Below are 18,761 nucleotides of genomic sequence, written 5' to 3' on the forward strand. Positions count from 1 at the left end.
CTGGCTAATCTGATTTGTGAACTTGTGGGATTGTGAACTAGCCAAGGTCTAGCCTATTAAGCCACTGAACTAGACTGGCCTTTCTGTCGACTCTTCTGTCCTCCAGATATTGATGAATGTCTGAACACCACAACTTGTCCTGCATATGCAACTTGCAGCAATACTTTGGGAAGATACTTTTGTACTTGCAATAAGGGATTTTCATCTAGCAGTGGCAAACTGAAGTTTGTGGGTAAAGGAGTAAAATGTAGAGGTGAGTGGAGAACTGATTCCAAATAAGGGGACTGAGACTTACGCTTGAAGAATAGTCTTCAAAAGACCTGCAATAATAATAATAATCAATGGTAATAATTATAGTTTTTATTATGTGCTAAACTCTGTGGTAGATATAAGATTGAGATAATAATAATAATTTTGGTATCTGTTAGGCTCTTGCTATGTGCCAAGCACATCGGACACACCCCTACCACCTCTGCATGGATGATTCTCAAATACCTTATTAAAGGCCTGACCTGTCTCTTCCACCACCTTGCATTTCCTCCTGCCTCCAAGATGCCTCTAAAGGCATGTGCTGGCAATCGAACTCAACATGTCCTAAACCGAACCTCTCCCTCCCAAATCTGCTCCTCCAAATAACTTTACTCTCTTTCTTAGCTTTACCCTTGTCTCCTTGATTCTTCTCTTTCAACACTTATATTCAGCCTGAGCCAAATCATATCAATTAATCAATTGAAAAATGGTATTTGAGTGCTTACAGTGTCCAGAGCACTGTAGTAAGTACTTGAGAGAGTACAACTGAGTAACCATTTACAATCTCTGCCCTCAAGCAATTTGCAATCTAACAGGAATTTACAATCTAGCGGTAGAGATAAACATTAACAGAATCTCCCCTTCCTCTCCATCAAAACTGTTGCTTCACTAGCCCAAGCACTTGTCATATCCTCACTCAACTTCTGCATCAACCTTCTCTCAGAACTCCCTGACTCCTGTTTCTCTCCTACCCAATCCATACTTCACCGTCAGGCTTGGATCATTTTTCTAAAACATCTTTTATCACACGTCTCTCCAATCCTCCAAAACTTACATTCAATTAATCAATCTTCTCAATCAATGAATGGCATTTATATGGCATTTACTGTGTGCAGAGCACTATCCTTAGCTACAGTTAACAGAGTTGGAAGACATGTTATATCCCCACTTGACTTTTGCATCAGTCTCCTGTCAGAACTCCCTAGCTCCTGTCTCTCTCCTCTCCAATCCATACTTCACTCTGATGCCTGGATGATTTTACTAAAGCATCCTTCAACACTCATCTCCCCAGTCCTCAAAGATATCCTCCAATAGTTGTGCATTCCCTTCTGCATGAAGCAGAAACTCCTGACCAGTGTCTCTAAGGCACTCAATCAGCTCTCTTAATCAATCATATTTATTGAGCACTTACTGTGTGCAGAGCACTGTGCTAAGTATCTGGGAGAGTACAATACCACAGAGTTAGTCGACACACTCCATAGCCACAAGGAGCTCACAGTCTAGAGTACTCTCTCTTCTACTTAGCCACTCAATTCTCCCCCTAAAACCCAGCTTGCATGCTTCGTTCATCTCAACCTACTCGCTGTACCTCATTCTTGCCCCTCTTGCTCATGCCTTCCCTTCTGGTGGGAGCTCTCTCCCCCTTCATATCCAGCTGACCCACTGCTCACCCTGTCTTCCAGGCCCTTCTGACATCACATTTACTGCAGGAGGCCTTCCCTGATGAGGCTCTCATCTCTACAACCTACTTCTCCCTTGACTGCTATTTCAATGCTAAACACCTGGCTACTCACATCCCCACATTGTCTTTCTCTTTACATATTTTTACGCTTTCTTGTTTCCTTCTACCCCTAACTGATTTTAATGTCTGTCTTTTCCTCTAGATTGTAAGCTCCTTGTGGGCAGGGATTGTGTCTACCAACTCTATTTCATTGTACTCTCCCAAGTGCTTATAGAGTCCTCTGCATGGAATAAGTGCTTAAATAGATACTATTGATTCACTGATTTCCCTGAGAGCTGAATGGAACGAGCAAAGACAAAATCTCCATAAAGAAAGCATCATGTATATTGAATTGGGTCTTGGAGGAAATGTTATTGGGTTAGGAAGAGGTCAAGAATGAAGGGAATCTCGCCCATGACAGCTCTTGACAGGAATATGTGGTGAAGGGCTGGGGAAGGAGCAGCCTTAGGAATGGAGATTATGGGTTGGGGATGGCAATAAAAAGAAGAGGACTGGGCCCCACCTGAAAGGGAAGGCCAGGAGACTGTTCAAACCCAGCTGGGTTTGTGTTTTTAAGGACCGCCACAAGTTGAGGGGCTCAGTCCTGAGGGTTCATGTAGAGCTTTATTGGTGGAGCAGGGATTAGAACCCAGCATGGCATAGTGGCTAGAGCTCGGGCCTGGGAGTCACAAGGTCATGGGTTCTAATCCCGGCTCCGCCACTTGTCTGCTGTGTGACCTTGGGCAAGTCGCTTCACTTCTCTGTGCCTCTTTTCCTCATCTGTAAAATTGGGATTAAGACTTAGTACAGTGCCTGGCACATAATAAGCACTTAACAAATACCACAATTATTATTAACCCAGTTCCTCCTGACTCCTAGGCCCGTGCTCTATCCATTAAGCAATGCTGCTGCTATTTCTGGAAGCCTAGTTCTCCTGGGTGTTCCCATTGTACAGATATCAATCAAAACATCACTGGCCTCTTCAGCTCAAACCTAGAATCCGAGTCAGGCTCTTTCGGAATTTAATGGAAACTTCTCCCCTTGCTTTCCAGATATTGATGAGTATCTCCATGGCTTCATCTGTCCCCAGAATTCTCAATGTCACGACAACGTGGGGAATTACTCCTGCATGTCTTTGCCTTCAGGAATTCCCAGTGTAAAGATATCATGGGCCAAGTCTCTACTAACATAACAAAACCCAGACCTGAGCAAATTACCCAACGAGGTTGCCCTAGGAGCCTGTCAATATACCAACTGACTGAGACTCCATTTTGGGCTTTTCTCCTCCTCAGTCAGATCCACTGTAGCCTTCCCTGTGGACCCCAGGGGAACCTCAAAGTCGAATTTAAAGTCCAGGAGTCTGGCCAGGATGCAGAGGTCCAAGCATTCTGGGGCAACAACTGACATTCGGGCTGATTAATAATAATTATAGTACTTGTTAAGTGTTTTCTATGCACCAAGCACTGTTCTAAACGCTGGGGTAGAGGTTAATCAGATTGGACATAGTCCCTGTCCCACTTGAGGCTTACAGTCTTAATCCCCATTTTATAGATGAGGCAACTGAGGCCCAGAGAAGTTAAGTGACTTGCCCAAGGTCACACAGCAGAGAAGTGGTGGAGCTGGGATTAGAACTCAAGTCCTTCTGACTCCCAGGCCCGAGCTCTATCCACAGGGCCATGCTGCTTTTTCTGAGTCATTCAGGAGACATGTGCAAACTCACAATTTTGTGCCCAATCAGCCATGATTATATGGACTCTCACAAGTGGTTGGAGCAGAACCTGAAATATTGAGACAAAATGTATTGATTGGACTGAGGGAAAAGGAAACCGATCATAATGGCACTTGATTGGGCATTTGGGATCCAAGTGGTCTCAATTTTCAGATGGAACTGAGGTCCCTGATCCCTGGGGAGAGAGGCGGGGGCGGGGTGCCACATTTTTGGTACTGAGTGAAGAAAATTCAAACATAACCAGCACTACACTGTCAGAAACATTCTCAGTATAGAGAAGCAGTGTGGCTTAGTGGAAAGAGCATGGGCTTGGGAGTCAGAGGTCATGGGTTCTAATCCCAGCTCCGCCACTTGTCAGCTGTGTGGCTTTGGACAAGTCACTTAACTTCTCTGTGCCTCAGTTACCTCATTTGTGAAATGGGGATTAAGACTGTGAGCCCCATGTGAGACAACCTGATTACCTTGTATCTACCCCAGCATTTAGAACAGTGCTTGGCACATAGTAAGCACTTAACAAATACCATAATTATCATCATGATTATTATTTTGGTCATGGTCAATCCTGAGACTTTTTTCAGTTTTAGATCCCGGAAGTATAAGGAATCAGGGAAGAAAGTGATGGAAAGTTTCCATTACCTTCTGTCAGCACTGGGATTTGATATAAGAAAAAACACTTCTTTAACAAGTCTGAATGTGTTTTTTATTCCTAGCAAATTTCAGCAACTGCTCTAACCTCAAAAAAGAAAATTCATTTCCACAAGACTGTGAAGTTAAGGTATGTTTCAGAAGGTCATGAATTTGGTTTCTATATGTGGAAGGGGGATATGGAATTAGAAAATGCAACAAATAATAGTACAAAATGGCTCTTACTAGTGTCACAGAACCATCACGTTTACCTGTATTGCTTTTAATCCAACCTCCTGTTTATCTGAATCTGTTTTGCCTGTTTCTTTCCATGATTATATAAAAATAATAATAATTGTGGTATTTGTTAACCACTTACTATATATCGAGCACTGTTCTAAGCACTGGGGAAGATACCAAGATGATTAGGTCAGACACAGTCCCTGTCCCACACAGGGCTCACAATCTAAGTAGGAGGAAGGAGAGGGATTTGAATCCCCATTTTACAGATGACTAAACTGAGGCACAGAGAAATAAAATGACCTGACCTAGGTCAAACAGCAGGCACGTGGCAGAGCCTGAATTAGAACCCAGGTCCTCTGACTCCCAGGCCAGTGCTGACTATTAAGGATGTCACTTACAGGGTCGTAATGTAGTCAGTTCAGTTCCTAGGCCCCAGGACTTCCCCCTTGTTTTGGGGGCTGTTTTTTTCTTCCAGTGCTTAAGACAGTTCTGGCAAAAACAGTTCAGCTTAGGAAATAGTATACAAAGCCTTTTGTGATGTATGAGTGGGTTAGTCACTCTCTGAGGCATTTGCTAGTTAGGATTGAATAAGGCATTTTGATTGGCCAATTTATATCTTAAAGGCATTGGAGTGGGGCTCTTTGACCAAAAATTTAGGTGTTCTAACAACGGCATCAACAGCTTGATTCAAAATCTAGATAAAAATAATACTTCTGATGTTCTCTCACAGCTTAATACTATCTATTACTGGGAAAACAGCAATCAGATTTGTTCCCATCTGAGGCGACTATCGCAGGGATGTGGATACGGAAATGCTGCACTGTCTTTACAGGTGAAACCCACCCCTGCCGTTCTTCCTTCTAACAACCCCCGTGCACACACTCCTTCTCTCTCTCACTCTCCATTTCTGTCTCTGTCACATCTTCTGTCTCTGTCACATCTATCCGAAGAAAATTAAGAGTGAGAAGAGTTTTTTAAAGACATCACTAAAATTTAAAAAGGATTGCAAAATGATATGACTGATGAATGTCAAAATAATGAGTTAAGGACTAAGCATCCTGTGCCTGAGATATTTGTGACTGGAACTTCTGAAAAGGCCATGCCCAGAACTAAGTTGTTGTCGTTGTTGGTCTCATTCTTTGCTTGAAGATGTCACTGCCAGTGGTCTGCAAAAAGGCTCTGGGCATCCTCACGGACTCTGTGCTACGATAGAAACTTATTTTACGAGTGTGGCGTGTCATTACGCCAGCACCCACAGAAATCCCATATTTGAACACCATGGAAATCATATAGTGCTCATTTTCTTCCCCAGGTGTTTCTCTCCCACTTTATTTCTCTACAGATGTGTTTATTATTGTATGTCTACACTGACATTCTCTCCCAAATGCCAACTGATTTTCTCTATCAGTCTTGTTGGCTTTCCTGTCTGGCCCCTTTTCCATTCTGGTTTCTGTTGTTCTTTCAGTGAATATGCCCTGCTGCTAGTGTTATTGAGTGTCCTTAGTCTCTGATGAGGTTCAGCTTCCAGACCCATAGTTTGACAATACTTTTGTTACATGATCCATACACCTATTTCAGTGTCACAAAAAGTCATCCTGAGCCACACAGAGTGTTAGGAAGGTGGTAGTTCCTATTGTTATTTTGAATATATTGTTCTCTAATTGATCGTCTCCCACTAAGAAGTGGAGTAAGAGTGTAGTACAGTGCTTTGCCACCATAGACACTCAATAAATACCTTTGACTGGAAAAAGGGAAAACCGGTTAACTTTTTCATTGAAATGATTTTCTCCAGAAGTGTTGACTCTCTTGCCATTGATATCCTGAGGAGCTTCCTTCTGCCTCTGTGAAACCCTGGGAGATCTTTGAGAGAAGTATTTCTATGATTCCTCTCAGACTGGGCCAAGGGCAGGGACATGGTCATACCCAAGAAATACAAGCCTCTTGTCACTCCTGTTCCCCAGGAATCTCACTTGTTTCCTTGCTTAAGGGGATATTTATTCTTCCTGCAGGAAATTACAAATTTTTCCAATGCACTCTCAAACAACATCTTCCAAGTGATTCCTGGGAGAAAGGAGAGGAAGACTCAGTTGGTGACACTCTTTCTGGAGAGTGTGCAATCAGCTGCGTTCTCGGCTGCCCTCAGACTTTCCACAAATGAAACCCTGAGGGAGGAAACTGAGTTTATGGGTAAGAAACAACATCCAACATTCAACACGATAGCCACTTGGATTTCATTAGGTCCAATAAGATTTTCAAAACTCTTAATGGAGTGCTAAGCTGTGTGTGCTCAGGACCCAATTCCTGACTGCCTGACTGAGGTATGTTGTTTACCAAAAAGTAACTGTTTGAGTGTGTTTCCACACTGCTTGGTTGTAGATTTCGCAGTTGGTGACATCAACACAAGCTGCTGCCGCTGTTGTGTGCTTTTGGGAGAGGTGACCCCAATCTTCTTTTGCCACTGGCAGGGTTTAAAAGGCAGTCACTGAATTGACCCCTGCCAGCAAGTCTGAGACAATTTCAGCAGGGTGGACAGGGCTTTAAATAGAAGTCCTCCGCTGTAAAGAACAAAGACTACGGGAATTATTTGCCTCTAAGAATTTGATAAAGAGGAAGAATCAAAGGCAATTCATTGTAATTCTCTTCTTACTTGCAGAGAAGCAGGAGGTAGCCTTGGCCTCTAGACTCTCTGAAAGATTCCTCACTTTGGTGGGGCAGGAATGGCCTGTTGGGCTCTCACCTTCCTCCTCTTGGGTGTCCAAATCATGAGCTTCCAGTTAGGAGGCCAGAGTTCTAGCATCAGTTCCACGCCTTAACTCGTGGAACTGTCTAGGCAACAAATCCCATCCTGCTTTGGGACCCAGTCTCCTCACTTGTAAAGTGGGGATAGTCATTACATATGGTGATCAAGGAAGTTCATTATTACACTCAACTTCATTATTTCTGTTTCTGTAGTCGAGTCCCTGATCTACTCCTTATGAGGGGTTCATTGGGTTTTTTAAGTTTTGAACCCACTGCATTTCCTAGAGAAAGTCAAGCATCACAGTCTTATCAGTTTGTACAAAAAGAATAAAGACTTCGAATGAGAGAGAGGTGAAAAAGGAGAAATAGGTGAAATAGTCTCAACTGTGAACCTGTTTTTCAGGTATTGAAACACGTATAGTTAAGGGTGCCTGCACAGCAGAAAATGAGATATTCCACCTGATGGCTAAAAATGAGTCTTTGAAGATCCACTGCTCTACAGTTTACAGAGAAGACTTGGAAGGTAAAGGGGCACAGAGACTCCTAGCAAGAGAGCAGCCCCAACCTTTAAACCTTTTCACTTCTTTCTGAATTAATCCCTTAAAACTGCCCCCACTATCCCTGGACTGTGTTGCCAGGTTGGAGAATCCACTGATTGGTGTTACGGGCTCAGGGAAAGGGCTGGGAGGATCCTGGATACAGATCTGAAGAACTGCTCACAGGCAGAAGATATATTTCAGCGTTGTCCACCTGAATTTTAGATTTCATACAATGGGATAGAAGCTAGGATACCTGGGTCCCATTTTGGGCCTGGCTATTGCCGTGCAGGGTGAATCTCTTCTTGGGTGCCATTTCCCCAAGCCTTGATCATTCAATCAGTTTATCTGTGGTGTTGCCTCCCTCTACTCACCGGTCTCCCTGCCTTCAGACTCCCTGATCTGATCTCTACTGCATGGATCATCTTTTGGAAGCATTGTTCAGCCCAAATTCTGTCCCTCCACGTCAAGCAAAAACTCCACACGACAGGCTTCAAGCCTCCCCACCTACTCTGCCCAAATCAAATATTCATTCTCTTCATCTGTCCTCACTGGCTCACTTTTATCATTCCTCTCAAATTCACCTTCTCTCTTGTTTCTGTCCCCTCACTCATGCTGTTCCCCTAGACTCTCCAAATTGGACAGGCCACAGCTCTCTCGTGCAAAGCTCTCCTAAAATCCCAACTCTTACAATGAGCCTTCTCTGATTAACTCCTGACACCCCAGGTTGTAGTAACTTATCAGTCATTTCTAACTCTAACATATTTATTTACACTCATCTTCAGTATGTGTGTGTATTTATTTCACTGTACATACTGTTACCTATTTTGATTGCTCCATTTCCAAATACTTTTACTTCTGTCTCCCATATTAAAATGTATGCTCCCAGTGGTCAAGGGATGTCACCTCTCTGTAATCAGTCAATCAGTGCAATACTCCCAGTGGGTGTTCAATCACACGTATTAAATGTAATAATGTTGGTATTTGTTAAGCGCTTACTATGTGCCAAGCACTGTTCTAAGCGCTGGGGTAGACATAGGGAAATCAGGTTGTCCCACGTGGGGCTCACAGTCTTAATCCCCATTTTACAGATGAGGGAACTGAGGCACAGAGAAGTTAAGTGACTTGCCCACAGTCACACAGCCGACAAGTGGCAGAGCTGGGATTCGAACTCATGAGCCCTGACTCCAAAGCCCGTGCTCTTTCCACTGAGCCACGCTGCTTCTCTTACTGAGCTTGTAGTGCTGAGCAGTAATGTGCTTACTGAGTGCAAAGCTTGGTACTAAATGCTTGGCAGAAACCAACAGAAGCAAAACACATGCTCCAAACACTCATGAAACTTACAAAGTAATGGGTATTCTGTCCTTCATTCTCACAGGTGCTGTTGTTTTTATATCCTATGCTACCTTGGGGTCCATCATGAATGAGAGTATCACACAAGGAGAACTGCATGATTTCCGCCTGAACTCTAAGGTAGTGAGTGGAACAATTGGACTTGAGAAGAATATTTCCCTCTCTGCCCCAGTTAACTTCACTTTCCAGCATGTTCAGGTGAGTAAGAATCCGATTGGTCTGGTCCTTGAGCTCTGATCCCACCCCTCCAACCCTGAGTGAACTGGTCAGTGGTCATTAGCCAGACTTCATCATGGACCTGACAACAGGTAAATGGCTCCAGCTTGGGTCCTGCTGGGTCTAAGGAAGGTTTAGTGAGAAGCAGCATGGCTTTGTGGGGAAAGCCCAGGCTTGGGAGTCAGAGGATGTGGATTCTAATCCCGGCTCTGCCACTTGTCTGCTTTGTGACCTTGGGTGAGCCACTTAACTTCTCTGTGCCTCAGTTACCTCATCTTTAAAATGGGGATTAAGACTGTGAGACCCACATGGGACAACCTGATTACCTTATATCTCCTCCAGCACTTAGAACAGTGCTTAGCACATAGTAAGCACTTAACAGATACCATTATTATTATTATTATTAGGTCATATCCTTTCCGAGTTGGGCTTCTCAGCTAACCAAGGGGACTTGTGAGTTGGGAAGTCACACAAATACTCGTATTTCCTGACTTGTGACCGGTAGTGTATCTGAGGCGTAAACAACGATTCTCAGCAGGATCTGGACATTGGACGGGGTTACTACTGCTCATACCTGAGACCAAAGAAACCTCCTGAAATTCAAGTGTCTATCTGAACTCAGGTCCCTCACTAACCAGGGCTTTACTGGCCTGCAACAGGTCCAGAATTTCTGCTCAGACAGGGCAGCACATCTGAAGATCAATCAAGTTCACACAAACATCGTTGAAGTGGCCAGAGTGCATTTACCTGCGATGGGGAGACAATATCTACTCAATCAATAGCCATTATTGAGAACCACTCCTGGCATAACACTGTACTGAGTGGCTGGGAAAGTACAGTGGAGTAAGAAGAAACTTTCCCTGCCCTCAAGGGGTTTTACAATCTCCCAGGAAACTTTCATGCCAAATATTCTGGGAAAGTGATATTTAGAATTACTCAACAGAACTCCATCTCTAATTTTCTCTGGGGATGAACCGCGATCGGGTGGAGATGGTAATGTGATTCTACTTCCAGGCATTAACTCCAAAGGAACGGTCTCTTTGTGTCTTCTGGAACAACACAACCTGGTCTAAGCATGGCTGTGAGGTCATCTCTGCTGATGAAAATCAAACGAGGTGTAGCTGCAACCATCTCTCCACCTTTGCCGTCCTCCTGGCTTCCACTGATTTGATGGTACATTCATTTGGAGAAGTCAATTTTATCTTTGAAGAAGCAGAATTTATCTTAGAGAAGCAGAGTGGCTCAGTGGAAAGAGCACGGGCTTTGGAGTCAGAGGTCATGAGTTCGAATCCCAGCTCTGCCACTTGTCTGCTGTGTGACCTTGGGCAAGTCACTTCACTTCTCTGTGCCTCAGTTACCTCATCTGTAAAATGGGGATGAAGACTGTGAGCCCTACATGGGGCAACCTGATTCCCCTGTGTCTACCCCAGCGCTTAGAACAGTGCTCTGCACATAGTAAGTGCTTAACAAATACCAACATTATTATTATTATTAATGCATTAGAGCAGGGGCCTGGGAGTCAGAGTACCTGGCCCCGAATCCCAGCTCCACCATTTGTCTGCTGTGTGACCTTGGATAAGTCACTTCACTTCTCTGCACCTTAGCTACCTCATCGGTAAAATGGGGCTTCAGGGCCCCATGTGGGACATGGATGGTATCCAACCTGATGACTTTGTATCTACCCCAGTCCTAAATATAGTGCCCAGTCTATAGTAAATGCTTAACAAATACCATAAAATTAAAATCTTTACTTGGGATCTGATGCCATTTGGCCTTCAAAACCTACTCTATTTACTCCAGCAGATATATGGGTTCCCTGCTCATTAGAACTACTGTAAAGCTTTTATCTGAACAACATGTTCCCTTGGAAACTGGAAATAACATTAAGAAACACAAATCTCGATTCTAATTCCAGCTCCACCACTTGTCTGCTGTGTGACCTTCTCCGTGCCTCAGTTACCTCAGCTGAAAATAGAGATTAAGACTGTGAGCCCCATGTGGGACAAGAGCTGTGTCTAACCTAATGAATAAGTATCCACCCCAAAGCTTCATAGAGTGTCTGGCACATAGTAAATGCTTAACAAATACCATTTAGAAAAAAAACACACCTACTTTTCCAGATGCCTGACTGCCTGAGTCTACAGTTTATCTCAGAAATGAGCTAACATCTGGCATCCATTAAATTGTTCAGAAATCAATCTGTATCCTTAAGAATATGGTGATTTTTGGAAGCTTCCTGCAATCTGACTTTTAGAATTCAAGCAAATAGATGATTTCACAATTGGTGGTGCCCATGCTAGTCGATCATATTTCTAGTGTTTGAATTAAAATGAAGACTCTGACTCTGCAGTGCATCTAGCCTGCCTTTTGGCCTAGTCTGGCACGAATAGGGGAGCAACCAAGATCTGTTGAAGCTCAGTGAACCCTTGCACTCCTGGAGAGTGAATGGGATGCTGGGGAGCAGTTCCAGAAATACCCCAGGGCTAATGGGACCCAAAGGTCCATCAATCAATCAATCAATTGCATTTATTGAGCATTTACTATGTGCAGAGCACTGTACTAAGTGCTTGGGAGACACATAAACAATAGAACAGACACGTTCCCTGCCCACAATGAGCTTACAGTCTAGAGGGGGAGACAGACATTAATGTAAATAAATTGCAGATATGTACATCAGTGCTGGGGGGGCGGTGAATAAAGGGAGCAAATCAGGGTGATGCAGAAGGGGGTGGAAGAAAAGGAAATGAGGGGTTAGTCAGGGAAGGCCTCTTGGAGGAGATGTGCCTTCACTAAGGCTTTGAATATGGGGAGAGTCACAGTCAGTTCCGCTGCCAACCTTGCTTGCTCTGTGGCTTCAGGCTTGTCAGTCATTTCCTGTTACCCAGTGGGAACCAAGGATGCTAGCATAGAGTGACAGACATTTCCTTTATTCTGGGTTTCAGGAGGACCCCGTGCTGACCCTGATCACGTACGTGGGGCTGAGCCTTTCTCTGCTGTGCCTCTTCCTGGCTGCCCTCACGTTCCTCCTGTGCAGAACGATCTGGAACACCAGCACCTCTCTTCACTTGCAGCTCTCTGTGTGTCTCTTTCTGGCCGATCTCCTCTTCCTCACAGGAATAAAACGCACAGAACCTGAGGTAAACAGACAACGGAGTTTTTCTCTCCCCCAAATTGGAGAGGGGCCTTTTGGCTACTGGAGGGCAGAAGGGGCAGAGGGAGGGAGGAGGGGCAGAGAAATGAACTTGTGCCAATCTGGGTTACTGATATCTCTGCCCTCTGTCAGACTGCAGTACAAGGATTGGGCACTGGGGAGTAAGTCCCCCAGTTGGCATGGCACAGCAGCTCAGTTGACCTCTCCCGGGCCCCCGGAAATCTTTTCTCCCCTGCACCATCCCCCTAACACAGAGCACCAAGGATCTGTCCTGCACTGAATGGGCCCAGGGACACTGAGGTTGAAGCCCTGGTGAATAGTGGTCACTCCGCCTTAAGGGGTCAGTCCAACATCCCCACTGCCTTTCTTTTCTCCTCCTCCAGCTGTTATGTTCCATCATTGCTGGGGTGTTACACTATCTGTTCCTGGCCGCCTTCACCTGGATGCTCCTGGAAGGGCTGTATCTCTTCCTCACTGTCAGAAACCTCAAGGTGGCTAATTACACCAGTGCAAGCAGGTTCAAGAAGAGGTTCATGTACCCCTTTGGCTATGGGATTCCAGCCGGGATAGTGGCCATTACAGCAGGAGTTGGCTACCGAGGCTACGGGACCTCCACTCAGTAAGTGCAGGACTTGCCCTGAATAATAGGTGCCAGTCTGATTCCCTGACACATTGTAAGGTATCTGAGGGCAGGGACCAGATCTTTTCATCCGTCAATCAATTGATTGATGAAAGTGATAAATTTTACTTCTATTGTTTTCTCCCAATCTTTTAGTACTGTGCTCTGTACATAGTAAGCAGTCAATAAGTACGCCCAATCAATCAGTAGTATTTATTGAGTCCTTACTGTGTACAGAGCAGTGAACTAAATGATTGGGAGAGTACAAGACAATAGAGTTGGTAGATATGATCCTTGCCCTCAAGAAGTTTACGATATAGCAGAATTGATTTATTGATTGAGTCCATGTAAAAATAATAATAATGACATTTGTTAAGCACTTACTATGTGCCAAGCACTGTTCTAAGCGCTGGGATAGATAGAAGGTTATCAGGTTGTCCCACATGGGGTTGTAATCCCCAATTTACAGATGAGGTAACAGGCACAAAGTTAAGTGACTTGCCCAAAGTCACACAGCGACAAGTGGCAGATCCGGTATTAGAACCCATGACCTCTGACTCCCAAGCCTGGGCTCTTTCCACTAATTCCAGCCTCTGCCACTTGTCTGTTGTGTGACCTTGGGCAAGTCACTTAACTTCTCTGTGCCTTAGTTCCCTCATCCCAGGTCCTCTGAATCCCAGGCCTGTGCTCTTTCCATTAGACCACATTGCTTCTCAATAAATACCACTGATTGATTAATTGTGTTATAAGAATTGGGGCTCCATTCTTAGCTTCTTCTCTGAGATGTGTGTTATTCCCACGTGTATCCTGTTCCATCTGCCCAAGGTGGGAAAGATGTCATTACATTTCATGTTCCTTTACCTTTTTGCCACAGCTAAACTGCTAGATATTCTTGCTTTCTTCCTTTTCAGTTGCTGGCTCAAGATAAAAGGAGGGTATATCTGGGGCTTCCTTGGACCGATAGTTGCAATCATCATGGTGGGTACTCTGGGTTTTTCTTTACTGGTTTGGGGAAATTGGGTGAATTTCTGTATCTGTATCTGTATCCCTGCTCCCTGTACTAACAGCTTGAAAGGAGCTTACAATCCAATCTAAAGTGAGAGTCAGATATTAAAATAAATTACAGGCATGTATGTAAGAGTTGTGGGGCAGATAATGGGTGATCTTGGGCTTACAAAGGAGCTTACAATCCAATCTAAAGTGAGAGTCAGATATTAAAATAAATTACAGGCATGTATGTAAGAGTTGTGGGGCAGATAATGGATAATCTTGGGTGAATATCCAAGAAGAAGCCATTTTCCCATGGTGCAACATTTCTGCCAACAAGCCCAAGCTCATACAGCTCTTCCAGTCAAACACCTCAGTCTGAGATCTTAGCTTCAACTTGCCCCCTCCTACCTTACCTCACTGATTTCCTACTACCACCCAGCTTGCAAATTTCGCTCCTCAAATGCCAACCTACATGCCAACCTAGATTTCATCTACCTCACTGCCAACCTCTTCCCACATTCTGCCTCTAGCCTGAAACTCCCTCCCCTTTCGTATACAACAGACCACCCTTCACCTTCACCTTCACCTTCACCTTCAAAGCCTTTCCTCACCTTCAAAGCCTTATTAAAATCACATCTCCTCCAAGAGGCCCTCTCCAACTAAGCCCTCATTCCCCTAGTCCCGCAACCTTCTGGACCTCTTTGCACTTAGATCTGTACCCTTTAGACACTTGATACTCCATTATCTGCCCCACAACTCTTACATACATGCCTGTAATTTATTTTAATATCTGACTCTCACTTTAGATTGGATTGTAAGCTCCTTTCAAGCTGTTAGTACAGGGAGCAGGGAACATGTCTACCAACTCCGTCGTATTGTACTGTCTCATGCTTATTACAGTACTCTGTACTCAGTAAGCGCTCAATAAATACCATGGATTGATTGCAGGGAACTTAGAATGCATTGCTTGATAAGTCTGGTGGAAAAAGGCATCAATACACATCAATCAGTCAATGGTACTTATTGAGCACTTACTAAGGGCATAGTACTGTACTAAGAACTTGGGAGAGTACAATACAGCAGAATTAGCAGATACATTCCCTGCCCATAACGGGCATGAAGTAGAAATTCCCACATCCCATAATTTAATAATGTTTTTGCTCTCAGCACTGAGTCACCACAGGACCAGTTGCTGTTTTCTGGGATCCAGTGTAATGTTGTGTATTAAAAAGTTAAGGCATGTACCCAGCCTGCTTGTGCAAAGGATTGACTTATACCCTGCAGGAAGGATTCCTAGATCCATTCTGTGCTTTGTCTTTACACACCTAAAGGACAATTCAAAATTATTATTTCCTATCATCTCCACAGATGAATTTGTCCTTTTATTTGACCACCCTGTGGATTCTGAGAGACAAGCTATGCTCCCTTAATAAAGATGTGTCCAAGATCCAAAACACAAGGTAAGGTAACACTAACCCTTCCAGATGGGCTCAGAGATCCAAGCGTCAGAAACCTTTGTCAAGCACTTACTATGTGTCCAAAACTGTTTTAATCGCTGGGGTAGATACAAGATAACCAGGTTGGACACAGTCCCTCTCCCACAAGATGTGAGTGAGTGACAGGGAGGGAAAGAGTACCTCACTATCTTGTATTTTTCAGGACGCTGACATTTAAAGCCCTCGCTCAGCTCTTCATCCTAGGCTGCTCATGGGGCCTCGGATTTTTACTGATCGAGCCGATGGGTGACCTCTTCAAATCAGTCATTGCTTATGCATTCACTATTACCAACAGCCTGCAGGGAGTCTACATCTTTGTGGTGCACTGTCTACTCAATCACCAGGTAAAAGTGCTTACCTTTGGTCATGTCATATGTGGTAGAGACTCATCTATTCCTGCACTTCTTGTTTTGGATTCCTATTGCTCCTCCCTATGGTCACTCCCTTGACACTCATTTATGCCTCATGCCCTAAATGTAGGACATTTATAAAAGGTAGCCTGCATAGGTGTCTTCTTTTCACGTGGAGGGCAGCAAAAAACTTGAGGGGGGGGAGTTGATCCAGATCCTAACACAGAAGCACGAGGAGATTGACTCAGTGGACCAAGACACAATAGCCATGATAGGCAGAGATCACAAGGACACGAAATGGAGAGAGCATTTTTAGAACAAAAACAGGATTTTTGTGAAGCCCAATGTCTTCTACAGAATAACAAAAGAAAAATCAAATAATAATAAAGATTGTAATAATAAATATAATATAATCAATGATAAAATAATACTAGGGTGCAGTATCTTTTCTTTGATAGGTGTTCGGCTAATAAACCCTGTCAGACATTAAAATAAATTATGGATATGTACATAAGTGCTGTGGAGCTGAGAATGGGGTGAATAGCAAGTGCTTGAAGGCTACATACCTAAATGCCTAGATGACACAGAAGGGAGAAAGAATAGGGGGAATAAGGGCTTAGTTGGAAAAGATCTCTAGAGGAGATGTTATTTTAATAAGCTTTTGAGTGGTGGTCAGGAGAGTGGTGGTCTGTCACATATGATGGGGGAGGGAGTTCCAGGCCAGAGGGAGGGCGTGGGTGAGGGATCGACCATGAAGTAGATGAGTTCAAGGAACAGTGAGTAGGTTGGTGTTGGAGGAGTGAAGTGTGCAGGCTGGGTTGTAGAGTGGAAATCAGTGAAGTAAGATAGGAAGAGGCAAGGGGATTGAGCGCTTTAAAGCCAATGGTAAAGAATTTCTGTTTGATGTGGAGGAGGAGGGAAACTCCTGAAAGGTTTTGAGGAGTGGGTGGATGTGAACTTAATGGTTTTCTAGAAAAATGATCTGGGCACCAGAGTAAAGTAAAGACTGGAGTGGGGAGCGACAAGAAGCAGGGAGGTCAGTGAGGAGCCCGTTGTGGTGAAGGTGGGTTATGATAAGTTCTTGGATCAGCATAGTAGCAGTTTGGCTGGAGAGAAGAAGTGGATTTTAGCAATGTTGTGAAGGTAGAACTGATAGGATATGGTGTCAGATTGAATGTGTGGATTTAATAATAGTAATTAAGGGAGAAGCAGTGTGATTTAGTGGAAAGCACATGGGCTTGGGAGTCAGAGGATGTGGGTTCTAATCCTGGCTCTGCCACTTGTCTGCTGTGTGACCTTGGACAAGTCACTTCACTTCTCAGTTACCTCAGTTACTTCATCTGTAAAATGGGGATTAAGACTGTGAGCCCCATGTGGGACAATCTGATTACCCTGTATCTACCTCAGCATTTAGAACAGTGCTTGGCACATAGGAAATGCTTAACAAATAAAATAATTATTTCCAAACTACGCCACCCTTTTCCGTTGCTCCCCCTCCCCTCCCCATTGTCCCGACTCACTGCCTTTGCTCTACCCCCCTCCCCGCCCCACAGAACTTCTGTGTATATATGTACATCTTTATAATTGTAATTCTATTTATTTTTATTAATGATGTGTATATATCTATAATTCTATTTGATTATAATGATGCTACTGATGCCTGTTACTTGTTTTGATGTCTGTCTCCCCGCTTCTAGAATGTGAGCTCATTGTGGACAGGGATTGTCTCTTATTGTTGCTGAATTGTATTTCCCAAGTGCTTAGTACAGTGCTCTGCACACAGTAAGTGCTCTATAGATATGATTGAATGAATAATTATGGTATTTGGTAAGCACTTACTATGTGTCGAGCACTGTTCTAAGTGCTAGGGTAGATTGAATGAATACAAGTCAATCAGGTTGTCCCATGTGGGGCTCACAGTCTTAATCCCCATTTTACAGATGAGGTAACTGAGGCACAGAGAAGTTAAATGGCTTGCCCAAGGTCACACAGCAGACAAGTGGCAGAGCTGGGATTAGAAGCCATGACCTCTGACTCCCAAACCCGTGCTCTTTCCTCTAAGCCATGCTGCTTCTCTAAGGAAAATGAGCCGAGGATAATGCCAAGGTTAGGGGCTTGTGAGATGAGAAAATAGTGGTGTTGTCTATGATGGTGGGAAAGAAAGGGGTAGGACAGGGTTTGGGTGGAAAGATGAGGAGTTACGTTTTGGACATAAGTTAGAAGTGTCCAAGTAGAGATGTTCTGAAGGCAAGAGAAAATGCAAGACTGCAAGAAGGAAAGAGGACAAGAATGGAAAAGGAGATTTGGGAATCATCCACATAGAGATAGTAGTTGAAGTCATGGGAGCAAATAAGTTTTTCAAGGGAGTGACTGTAGATGGAGAATAGAAGGGGACCCAGAACTGAGCGTTGGGAAATCTCAGAGTTAGAGGGTGGGAGGCAGAGGAGGAGCCCGCGAAAAAGACTGAGAATGAGCAGCCAAAGAGATAGGAGAGGAGAGGATAGTGTCAGTGAAGCTGAGGTTGGATAATGTTTCCAGGAGAAGGGGGTGGTATATAATGTTGACGGCAAGGCTCAAGGAGGATTAGGGTAGTCTACAGGCCATTGAATTTGGCAAGAAAGAGGTAATCGCTAACCTTTGAGAGGGCAGTTTCCATGGAGCAAAGGGGGTGGAAGCCAGATTGGAGAGGGCCAAGCAAAGAATCAGAGGAGAGGAAGTGGAACTAGATGAATAAACTTCCCCGAGGCCATAAAGAGTACCAGAAGCCAGGTCTCCCATTCCCGATCCTTGTGTCCATTCTCCTAAACCAAGTTTCCTACCACAACTCAAGTCCTTGTGTTCATGAATTTCCAGGTAAAAGATGAATACAAAAAGTGGTTCAAGGGGTTGCAGAAAAGGACTGAAACAGATTCCTACATGCTGTCTGGCAGTACGACCCATACCAGAATGGTAAGGCAACTTTCCC

At 44.2% G+C, this 18,761-nt stretch overlaps 1 protein-coding gene across 3 annotated transcripts in view; it reads left to right on the plus strand.

Moving 5' to 3' along the window:
* Window positions 1–18,761, plus strand: part of LOC100086278 (adhesion G protein-coupled receptor E3-like) — a 36,229-nt gene that overhangs the window by 14,453 nt on the left and 3,015 nt on the right. For 2 of the 3 annotated variants that reach the window (XM_029049981.2, XM_039910427.1), the window contains 13 exons: window positions 107–253; window positions 4,190–4,254; window positions 5,077–5,178; window positions 6,356–6,533; window positions 7,489–7,608; window positions 9,000–9,172; window positions 10,205–10,363; window positions 12,133–12,327; window positions 12,725–12,960; window positions 13,872–13,938; window positions 15,319–15,410; window positions 15,610–15,790; window positions 18,650–18,745. In XM_029049981.2, the coding sequence (XP_028905814.2) occupies window positions 107–253; window positions 4,190–4,254; window positions 5,077–5,178; window positions 6,356–6,533; window positions 7,489–7,608; window positions 9,000–9,172; window positions 10,205–10,363; window positions 12,133–12,327; window positions 12,725–12,960; window positions 13,872–13,938; window positions 15,319–15,410; window positions 15,610–15,790; window positions 18,650–18,745 (1,811 nt within the window). The remainder of the gene's footprint in view (window positions 1–106; window positions 254–4,189; window positions 4,255–5,076; window positions 5,179–6,355; window positions 6,534–7,488; window positions 7,609–8,999; window positions 9,173–10,204; window positions 10,364–12,132; window positions 12,328–12,724; window positions 12,961–13,871; window positions 13,939–15,318; window positions 15,411–15,609; window positions 15,791–18,649; window positions 18,746–18,761) is intronic. The other variant, XM_039910426.1, reaches the window with a different exon arrangement.

The sequence above is a fragment of the Ornithorhynchus anatinus genome, chromosome X1, assembly GCF_004115215.2.
Source record: "Ornithorhynchus anatinus isolate Pmale09 chromosome X1, mOrnAna1.pri.v4, whole genome shotgun sequence".
In the NCBI taxonomy this organism is placed as follows: Eukaryota; Metazoa; Chordata; class Mammalia; order Monotremata; family Ornithorhynchidae; genus Ornithorhynchus; species Ornithorhynchus anatinus.